The 11,238-nt window shown below is 47.3% G+C and overlaps 1 protein-coding gene across 1 annotated transcript; it reads right to left on the bottom strand.

The window, feature by feature from the left end:
* Positions 1-3,056: 3,056 nt before the first annotated feature.
* Positions 3,057-9,272, bottom strand: ARC (activity regulated cytoskeleton associated protein). The gene is made up of 3 exons (XM_054817879.1): positions 5,987-9,272; positions 5,233-5,401; positions 3,057-4,828 (listed from the first exon to the last, which is right to left on the bottom strand). The coding sequence occupies exon 1, from the start codon at positions 8,762-8,764 to the stop codon at positions 7,550-7,552; it is 1,215 nt and encodes a 404-aa protein (XP_054673854.1). The 5' UTR covers positions 8,765-9,272; the 3' UTR covers positions 3,057-4,828; positions 5,233-5,401; positions 5,987-7,549.
* Between the last annotated feature and the right edge of the window lie 1,966 nt (positions 9,273-11,238).

Here is an 11,238-nt window from a genome sequence, read left to right as displayed (position 1 = left end):
AAGAAAAGAAACACTTTATGCCAGCAAGTGGGTCTGTAAGCTTCAGGACTGAATGTAATCTGATTTTCTAGGGACTTATGGCTTCTGTTTCAACTCTTTTATCTAATATTGACTGAGCACATTCAGTCTGTGCCTGCGTGGGAACGATGGAACAACTGTCCTCTATTCAGCAACTCCCTATCAGAAACATAGAAGCTTTTAGTGACTTTGGGAGTCTCTGGTTTTGCACGATACAAGTTAACAGGTTGGAAGTAAATGCACACACAAGAGGGGAAGACTGAAGAACCCACTGACACTGCATGATCAGTTTAACTTTCAGAAACTGGATCCTAAAAATTCCTAAGTGTAGCCTAAAAAGTAATGAAAATGACTGCCCCTTTGATAATTATAACCTACATTTTTTTTTCACCTAAAACTGCTGAATTGAGCCCGATTTTGCACATGGCAATCCTCCTTTCAATTTTCAATGATTATATATTAGCTGTAAAAAGCATGTCACCTGCCTGCAATTCATATGAATTAGCATTTGTGGGAATAGGTCTAAGATAACATCCTGCTCAATGATCAAAGTGAGCACCCGGACCTCACCAGAGCATCATATTGACGTGATAAGTGGAGCCATTATAGCTGATTGTGTCAATAATGAAAGTTTCACAGCCTCCCCAATTACACATTGCTTTGCTGGAAAAAGTGGCTCCAGGGGAGCAGTTAGGCTGTGCACAAACACATGACTGCCTGAAAAGTCAATAAATATGATTTACATGACCGACCTGTGCAATCACTTTGATTAAAAGAGGAGAGAGAAAGAAAAAAAAAAAAAAAGAAGAAAAGAAAAAAAAAAGAACGGATATTCCATATATGAAGGCAATATTGTGAGAAGGTCCATCTTAACACTTTCTTTAAGCTGTCCTGAAGGAGCAAATTAAGAAGTTCATCAGTATAGCCACGATAAATAGAGAAGGGAAGAAAAAAAAGTCAAGTATGAATTAATGACTTTTTCTCAATTCTATAAGCACTTGACCCCACATGCCTTCTCCACCAGTGGAAGGATGCTTCTGAATATCTCTGCATTTTGGATCATGTCCCATCAAACACAGGGATGGTTCCCACTTTGATTTTGGAGAGTGTTCAAACTAGTTTGAGGCAGTTAATCCATTGGTGGGTTTTGTGTATCCCAGGTCACTCCCTCCTGATAGAGCCAGGAGCAGTAATAAGGCATTTCTTTGTTAATTGAAGGTGTATGCCCAGTTACTCCCTACAGATTTTCATTTGGAACTGTCAGAAAGAAAGTAAATAACAATTATTAGATTAAAATCTGGAAGGCTCTGGAACAAAATTGGAAACCTTCTGAGTTTATCCAGCACAGTCAGGTGTTTCCCGGCCTCATCTACCTTTCCCACCTCCCTCAGCAGGGCATCCCCATCCTGTTCATCTTCTTCCACCGTAACTTGGCCGCCAGTCCTCCTCACCTCTCTTCATTGACTCCTCGTCACCCCTTCTCTCTTTGCCCTCAGACCTCGTCCACTGAAGCAACCACTGATCTTGTATTGCTGAAGCTGTAGGAATGGGCCGTGTGGGGATGGATGATGACAAAGACAGATTTTTTCTCTTTACAGCATATTTTAATTTTAATTCCCACAGTGTACAGTGGAGTTTTGCCCCCCTCTGCTGGAGGACCTCAGCAGCTCCAGCAGAGCAGCTCTTTCTTTTTGCTCTGCAAGGCACTGGGTTGGTCATCGCAGGAGACCCATCGTTTTGTCTATGTCCATAGACCATGCAAAGTCTAACCCTGCTCTCCTGCCCAGTTTCTCCTATGCTGTCCCAGGATGGGATGACAGTGGCTGCACTTCTTTTGCTGGTCTGTCCCCTCAATGCTTGTTTTTCACCTCTTTACTGATGACAATAGTCAAGGGCAGAAAGGCAGAGTTCAGCTGCAGACCCAAATTGCATCTTCAAGGTTTCTTTCTCTTGATAAGAGTTTGTGGTTGAATGAGCTTGTAAAGAGGTGAAGACACACGGGTCAGCAGCTGTCCACTAGGCATCTTTGGCCATCAGACCATGTTCTGCCTTTCCAACCTGAGCCCAAAAGGGTTATCTGGGAGGTGCATTTGGCATTCAGTGGCTGTTGTGAAAGCAATGAGCCCATTTGTTTCTCCAGCTGACCTCCCCCAGGGTACATTACCAGTTGCATCACCATGGACTGTTAGTCCTAACACTGTCCTCATTGGAGAGAGATCAGAGATAGAGCAGGAAAGGGGGTTAAATCACCTGAGTGCAAAACCTTTTCAGAAGAGGAGGGATTTGCAGAGGCAGAGCAGACCCCTCCATCCCCATGGACTGAAGGTCTCCACGGTCAGATCTATGGGCCCAACCTATTGCAAAAATACTCATTACAATTTAGAACGCTCTGAGCTACCTCCCCTGCTATGTTTCCTTCCTCCAGCCCTGATGACCCAGAGGTGTTTTATAGGTAATGAACCCAAGGAATGGAGAAGAACCTTGCTCTAGGGGAATGCCTCAGACAGCAAAGCACCAGCCCGATAGTAGTTCCTGTATCTCTGTGCTGCTGTGTGCTGGCTCTTCTAACTGCTGAAGTCCCTTTGGATATCAAGTAGACCTGATTCAGGCCTAAGGATTTCTTTACCTTGCTCTGACTTGCTTCAGCTCTTCCATGCATATTACCTTTCAAGCATTGCCTTCTGTTTCAATAGATTTTTTTCTTGGCTGTACCCAACAAGAGCCCTGCACAATCCACAGTCTCACAAAGGACTGTTTCTCCCAGCTTCATGGGCTACATTTGACTCAATCTGAGATGCTGAACAGCCCCCTTAAAACTCCTCCATATTTTCTATATCCAACCCCTCTTCTCCAAAAGCCCAGTACATTTCATTTTTATGTCAATCATCTGCTTTTATTGAGAAAGAAAACTTCATGAGTCAAAAAAGCCCAAATGGGTGACAAGACCAAATCTTCAGAGAGTGGTGGATACTTATGTCTCCCATGAACCAAGAAAGAAAGACCAGAAAGCAAGGCATAAAACAATTGAAGCAGATATTTCAAAGTTTTATTGTATAAATCTACAAAAGGCTTTGCTACAATAGCAAATAGAGTGTAGCACTATTCTATTGACAGGTTCTAGTGGCTTAGTGTGATCTTGTAACTCCAACATGACACATGAGGAATAAACTGCCTGATACAGTCAGATCTAGGGCAAGTGATGTCGGCTTACAAAGACCTTTTGGCTTCAACCCCTATAACCTGTAGAGTTTCAATGTCTTTGCCTTTTGTACAAGGTTGGTTGAATTAATAATATCTATAGTAAAAATAAAAACTCTAATGTAGTTTTGCCAGAGTCAAATGTAAAATTGCCTAAGAAAAAAAAAAATCCAGTGGTTGAAATCTGCTAAAATTTCACAGACACAACACATACACACATCTTCATTCACGTGACTCTGCCCCAGGAAAATAAACTACCAGTCCTTCCTGGAGAGGCTGGTAATATAAACCAGGGTGCTACAAGTAAAGCTCCAATCTGCTAGGAGCAATAAATGAAATAAAATCAGTCCAGGAGATTCAGTTTTGCACACTCCAAAAAGCCAGTTGAAAATGTATAAACCTCAGGACCAAATGACCAAGTAGCACAGACAGGCTAATTTATTAAAAAGGCAGGAAAGTCTATGGAAAAATAAAATGTCTATTGAGGCAGTCAAGTCCCTTGAAAGGGACTGTGGAAATTAAGCACCTCAAAATCAAACATCATTTTGACCTTGGGATGATGCCTGTGAAGTCTGCCTTTATGTGGTTTTACATAATTTTCCAGTCCTGGACATTTTTGCTGAGCATTGTTGGAATGCGCATTAGGTCCCATTGGCTTAATTCAAACGCAACAAAACACGACAGAATTTGATTAGGTGGATTTGGTTGCTCAACACACGTACACCCGCAGCGACGCACACACACACGCATACCCGGGACAGTTGGCTCTGGAAGAGAGAGGAACCAACTGGACCTCTTCAGCTGAGATGTGAACCAAAACTGTCTTGTTCAACTCGTTCGAGCTGTTGTCTTTTGCACACCTTTTGTGCTCCCTGGGTCTGGATGGAAACAGTCACGTCAAAGCCAGCACAAGAACCCCAGTTCTTGCAGTAACTCTGGCCCATGCAGATCCAGGAAGCGCCTGCTGTCTCACAAGACTCTCCTTTCTGGCAAGACAGCTCGCCCAGTTGTGCAGGCTCAAGCAGTTCAGACAAGCATCTGGATCGCAGGATGCTTCTCCGAACCTCCACAGCCCTTTGAGGTTTGAAAACTGATACCCGCATGAAATGAAGCTACCCTCAACTCAGGAAAAATGAGTTACAGCATTAACAGCATGGAGGGTTCATAGCCTAGGTAGGGTCAGTCATTTGGCAAAGTTAATCAGGAAAGTTTTTTTTTAACTGATAATCTAGTGAAGATTTCTTTAGGTGAGTCCCAGTGGCCCCAAATTGCAGAGGTATGGTATCATCTCAACAGACAGTCAGCACAAGCCCACCATCCTTGCTGTCCCCAAATCCCAGAATTGGTTCTTCTGTTCTGTCTCTTCGTTTCTCTTTTCATTCTCAGCACTTTCTTCTGTTCTTGGAGTACCTGGACCAGGTTTTCTCCACCCTGTTGGAAGTGGCTCCCCCTTTCATTCTGGCTCTCAGCACCTTGAACATCGAATTGCACTGCATGGGAGGCTCTTTGGTGCATGATTTGCCCTCCGTCTTCCTGCAGCACTTGCTTCTCCCCTGGGAAAGCTGGACTCTTGGACACAGAGAAGGAAACTCAGCAACAGCAGCAGGGATCTCTGTAAAAGAAAAAAAAAATGCAGCACCTCAGGTTAGATATCCCAAGTGGAGAGTACAGGGGATTTCTCAGGACATGGGGTTATATTCAGCTGTGCACACCAGATTTCTGCAGCCTGGAAGTCCCACTAGGTATTAGTGTCTAAGCACTTGCCAAGGGTCCAGCAGAAAGCAAGGCGTGATGCACACTGTCCCCAGAACATTAATTATCGGGGCTGGTGCCTGGGTTCCTACATCAAGAAGTTGAAATCCCACCTATCTGATGTTGCCAGCCTCTTGCAACCATTGGGGCTGAGGTCTCAAGACCAGCATAGATATTTGCACCTGGGCTATTCAATATCTCGGGGCAGGGCACTGGGGAGGCTACAAAAGGCCCACAAGGGTAAGATGAGAGGTGATTAATTACCAGTGCCAGTCTTTCCTTCAGACAGTGGATCCGGCAGTCGGTGGCTGAGGATTGTGACAGCAGGTCTGATGTTGAATCCTTGGTTTTGAAGCTTTTTCTCTTTGGCTTTCCTTCCGAATCCCGAGCACTGTGAAGTGATTCCTTCTCAGAGGAGGATCTGAGTGAGTCACTGTAACCAAGAGAAGAAAATGCTTGTAATGCACGGCCAGCTCATCCTCAGCAATGACACCCACTCCCCCACCACTCATCCCAGGTCATTAATGAGGAATGCTCCCTTCTCTCTGCAGAGACAGCCACTGCCAAATTAACTCATTCTGAACAAGTGAGAGGAGAGCCCCTGCCCTTCCTGAGACTGACTCACTTCTAGCAAGGGTGCAGAGCAGACATGCATCTCCTTTGGGCTGTGCATGGACCTGTGATGTGTTGTCACAGCCGGGGACTCAAGCCCAGGGCTTCACGAGGCAGGTCCTTGGACTGGGATAATGAAGAAGTTTCCCATTTCCTCCCCATGTTAATTAGAAAGTGCAAGATACTGTCCTGTTTGGAAACTTTTCGTGCTCACTGTCCTTTATTCCCTTTGGTTGGCTCTCCCTTCCCCTTTCTCCCAACCCTAATCTGTCACTTACAATGCTTCATGTCACGTTACAGATTTTTTTTTTTTTTTTTTATCCCAGTGCAAGGTTCCTACTGGACGGGCTATGGCTAAATTAGGTCTGAAGAGTGCAGAGAGGAGAATATCAGAGAGCTGCCTTACCTTCAGCCTCTTGGAAGGAGGCATGCCAAAGGCCTTCCAAGCCACCAGTGCCACATGTCACTGCTCTAGTAGTGCCAGGAGCATCTCAGGGGCATTCCTGATGCTGCATCCCTGCTGCATCTCTTGCGGAGGTGTTGCTTATTTGGTCTGGTGGTGAATGCAGATGATACTCAAAGATGTGTCCAGCCTCAAGAAGGTTTGAAGAGCCAAACTCCCTGAATATGTCTTACAACAGCTTCATCTCAAAGTCCTATCATCAGGTGTTAGCGAAAGCAAGGTGAACGCTGAGCATTACTGTCTCAACATGGAAAATGTCATAAAGTCCAAGTCCGTCTCCATCCACAGCAAGGAGATGTTGCAAAAAGTTCTTTGTGAATACACAATGCTCTGTCCTCAGGTGCTCCAGGACAGGGGTGCCAGGCTTTCCAAGAGCATTTTAAGTCTGTCTGTGTGAGTAGAAACTCTTTGTTGTGATGCACAGGTTGAAACTGTGCTGGGACACACAGCTCCTCTCTTCACTTCTTTTTGCTTTTACATGGCAAAAGCTCCTGTTGTCTCCACACATCAGCATGGACTCGGTTTGCTGCTCTGGGGATATTTTGCTCTGGATTTAGGATGTGTTTGTTTTTTTCATTCAAAGTATAAGGATTTATTTCCCTTACCCCCCCTCCCCCTCAAAATTGCCTCCTCTCTACGCCCTGACACCCTCTCTTCTCTGAAAGGAAGCAGACTCCCCCTTTAATAAATGAGTTCAGAATTTAATTTGAAATTCTGTTTCCTGCTGAATGCACAGTATAATGTGCAGACAAAGGGTGAAATTTGCCTCTGCACTGCAGTGGCCTTGATTGGAATAAGCAGAAACTAAGACAAGAAGTAAACTAGTAAGAGCCTCTTGAGAGGAAAAACATTAAAGCAGGTATTAGGTGCAGTGAAACAAAAAACACTAAAAATAACCCAGATTCTTAAAGTTTTCAGTTCCTGAAGTCATAGAGTTTCTTCTAAAAAGAAAAAAAAATGTATATTCAATCCTTTGGAACAACTGAAACAGGAGATTCCCATGTGAACAGAAGCCCAGTGGTAAATCAGGAATGGGCAAGGGTCAAAAGAAAGATGTCTCCTCAGGACAGGGACAGCTCTTCAGAAGAGGAAGGAGAGAAGGAGAAGGAGAGATCCAGATGGGTAGGAACCCTCAGCCAATTGCTGTACTCGTATAAAGTCCTTGAAAGCCACCAGTGCTCAGCGGCTGTCTCTGAAGTTGGGAATTGTCTCTAGTTTCTTGTCAGGGATGTCATAAAATTGTCCATTCCCCACAGTGGTGCAAGTAGTATCTCCAGCACCACCGTATTGCATGGCTCAGGTGAGGGGGGCAACCACTTCCTAAGGTGCCTCTCCCCCATAGCCTCCCTCCCCCCACAAGCAAAGTTAATTCCTCTGCTATGGGCTGTTGGACTGAGCACACCTCATGTCTCGTCTCAGCCAGAACCTCTCCCCAAGGAGAAGCTTCCTAAATATGCCCCCTTCTCCCTTTCATTTAACCCAGACTGCTGCCTCCCTTGGACTAGCTCATATGACTGTAGCTGGTGGGCTGGGGGGCTCAGGTTGAGTCCCATTGCTTGGCACGGGACTGGCAGTGGTTGAGGGAGGCACGCTCTCCACAGAATCTCCTGACTGAATCTCAGGGGTCCTCTGCGGGCTGGGCTCCTCAGAGTGGTCCATGTTGCCTTGGACTTCCTTCCCTCTTTGGATCAGCTGCTCTAAAGTCTTGGGCAAAGGGTAACTCAAGAAGCGCTTCAGTTTGGGCTGGAGGGTGCCTACCACATACTGGATAATTTCCTCCTCATCAGCGTCAACATAGAGGGTCTGATACAAGTCTCTCTTGCGCCAAAGGAACTGGTCCAGGGGCTCCCCCTCTTTCTGGGGCAAATCCAGCTCCCTTTTGATAGCATCCCTAGTCAGAGTCCCCTCGCTGTACTGCAGGAACTCCTTCTTGAACTCGACCCAGTTCTTGACAGAGTCCTGCTTGTATTCCCACCACTTTTTAGCTGGGCCGTTCATGTGGTTTTGAATCTGAGACAGCCAGTACTCCTCTGTTCCACCCACCTGCTTTAAGTATTCCTCCAAGTGGCTCAAGAACTCCCGGGGATCCTCAAAGACCTGAGTCTCCACTGGGGAGGCTGGAGCATCCTCCGACACAGAGACCCACTGGTAGGAATCGTGGCCCTGGGGGATGCTGGGGACCTCCCCGGGTGGAGGGGTCAGCGCATACATTTGGCTCATATCAAGGGCATAGTCATAAATCTCTCCCTCACTTGGCCTTATCTCTGGGCCTCCCACCCCAACGGACACAGTCTGCTTGCCATGGTCCCCGGGACAATATTTGCCTCCCATGGACTCCAGACGGTCCGCCCACTTCTCCAGACGGAAAAAGACCTCCTTCCAAACATTCATCTCTCTCTTGACCCACCTCTCTAGATGGGCAATGGTTTCCTGGCACCTGGCCAGGCAGGCCTTGATGGACTTCTTCCATCTTTGGTTATCAGTTGGGACATGGTCCTCTAAGTTATTCTCTAACTTCCCCACTGATTTCTGCAAGCCTTTCAGCTCGCGCTCCACCTGCTTGGAGACCTCAGACAGGAGGTGTCGGTGGGTCCTCCTGACATGCTCCAACATTTCTGCCCTGCATTTCCCTATCTGAAGGATCACATTGGGCTTGTTGGCAACTCCACGGTGCCCCTGGAAGGAGTGGATGCCAGCATTGGTGACATTATCCAGCTGCATGGCTCCGACTGTGTGAGTGCCAAACACAGAAAGAACTGGGTTGCAAGCCCTGGCGCTAGAGCTGGCTCTCAAAAACCCCACCACAACACTTCCCGAAAGACACACGCAGACTTCTAAACCCCCCTCAAAGGACTTTTCAACACAAACACAACCAAATCAGATATCACCGCAGAGCGAGCTGTTCGGTCCCCGTGGATCCCAGAGAGAGTTGCAGGCAAATTTCTCCCGGTGCCCAGGTGGAAATGCCGGTCTCACGTGCTCAGGGTGTCCCAGAGAGAGCCAGGATCCTCCAGGAACCAGGAGAGGAGTTGACTAAGAAGTCCAGCCCTGCACGCGTGCCCGCTACCTGCTTGTCCGGAGCTGAGAATCTCGAAAGGCAGAGAGTCCTCGCTGGAGAAAAACACAGAGAGATGCACACAGAAGCTGGAAGCTGCTGCAAAAATCCCGGTGATTTCTCCTCTGGTAAACTTGACGAGTCAAAAGCGCTTTCACTAGAGATGCAAAGAGCTGCTTCTCTTCCCTGTCTGAACTGCCACTAGTCCAGGCTCTTCCATCTACTTATACCCCACACAGCTCAACATGTGGGTGTTGCCCTGCCTCCTCTCGCACTCTCAGCGCAGCGTTCATTGGAGGAAAAGCGAGGCTGGTGTCTGTGGCAACCCAGATCTTGGCAGCCTCCCCTCGCTTCCCACCCCCTCGCTCACGCCCCCAGACTCGACGCGAGAAGCACTTGAAAGGTGCTGGAGACAGTTGGATAGATGGATGAGTAATCGCACCTTCCGCCTTTCAGATTGCAGGAAAAACACTTATTCATTCCACAACTATTTACTCAGCAAGGTCATCATTAGCATGCTTCCCCTGGCAGGACTTGCAGAGGGGGGAGATGAGGAGGAATTCAGTGTGTCACACCAAGACAGACACCCACGGGCCCCCGCACACCCTCACATGCGTGCACGCACACACTCACACACAGTGTGCTCACTCCTAATGCAAATGCTTTGGAAATGGTGGTAAATCAGCAGGGGGGGGAAAAAAAAGAAAAAGAGAGAGAAAGAAAAGAAAAGGAAAGAAAGAAAAAAGGAGGGGGGAAACGCTCAAAGGAGTCACTTCTTTACAAACTGGAGCACTCTGGACTTTCTAAAGCATTAGTAGGTGGGAGTCATCCCCACTGGTTAATTGCACCAGACCAACCGCTATCTTGGGAATATTCGGTAAGGGAGGGGGACGGCATCCTGATTTTTACACCAAATTAAATCCGCCCATCAAAAGCCTGTTCCGTACTTAGCTTGAATCAGATGCTTAATCAGTTAGCCAACCCACAAACGCAGATGAAGCTACATTTGTTCTTTGCTCTTGACAAAGCAGGAAAAGCCAACCATAAAAGGAGTCCCCGGGTCTTATATAAGCCAGAGATAAAGGATTCCCTAATCCTAGAGAGTTCCCCGCCGGAACACCCTCGGAGAGGCTCTGAGGACATCCGGGGCTTCTCATCCCCTCTCAGTGACAGTGGCCGGAAGCAATGGGATGCTGATTCATGAATATCACCTACAAAGGGGTTTCAAGACTGTTGCCAGTGGGGAGGTGCTTTGCCTCCGCTCGGGGTGGTGGGCAGTGTGCCAGGGAGGCTTAGGATGGGTCTGCAGTCCCATGGCTCATGGCCACATGTGTCCTGGTGGGACTGTAGCCAGCCTGGTAAGAGTGAAATCCAGGGGAGATGGCTGGTCTTTCAGTGAGGTCCTGCTGAAAGGAGGTCTCAGCGACCCCGTGCATTTGGTTAAAGCAGAGTCCTCTTGGAGCACACAGACGGTGGTTAAGGGCATCAAGGACAGGGGTCAGGACTCCCTTTTCCATGTGCTCCAGGAAGACCCATGTCTGGTGCCTAATAGGTGATGGCACATAGACAAACGCTTTGGCTGTACAGCTCTCAGGGGAAATGGGAGAGTTATTTAGAGCAGCAGCAAGCTGACATAGAAGGATTGCACGATTTGGTTGAAGGTGGGGAGTGCCAGTGGGTGGGGAAGAAGGCAAAAGCCAGAGGGTGCAAATGCAGGGTTCCTAAACCAGCAGACCCTCCCAGTGCCACTTTGTTCCCTACACATATAATGATAGTGATATGACCGGCAGAGAGCTATGCCCTCTGCCTTGCTTACTTTTCCACTTTCACCCAGCTTTCCTGAGCATGAGATTTTTGTGCTTCTGTGTCTGTGTTTAGAAATGGTCAAACATCAATCATCTGAGGGTTTGGGACAGATCTGGAGCCTTTTATGCTGCGGTCTCTATGCCCCACAGAGTCCACCTTAAACCTGCCTTGCCAGTAAGAGATCACATGAATTGGGAGAGACGGTGCTATCTGTGTATCTCTGGATTAAAGCAAAGTTATTCTCCGGAAAGCTTTTCACCCAGGATCCCCAGAAATGGCTCTTAGGAGGTCGCCAGTGGATAGGGACAGGTTATAGATTGGATTTAACTTTGCA

The sequence above is a fragment of the Grus americana genome, chromosome 2 (assembly GCF_028858705.1).
Source record: "Grus americana isolate bGruAme1 chromosome 2, bGruAme1.mat, whole genome shotgun sequence".
NCBI lineage: Eukaryota > Metazoa > Chordata > Aves > Gruiformes > Gruidae > Grus > Grus americana.
Note: the sequence above shows the minus strand (reverse complement) of the source record. Positions and strands in the feature narration are given on the sequence as shown.

What these genes read in the sequence shown, in the direction of transcription:
- ARC (XM_054817879.1), bottom strand. Translation starts at nt 8,764, where the DNA reads ATGCAGCTGGATAATGTCACCAATGCTGGCATCCACTCCTTCCAGGGG.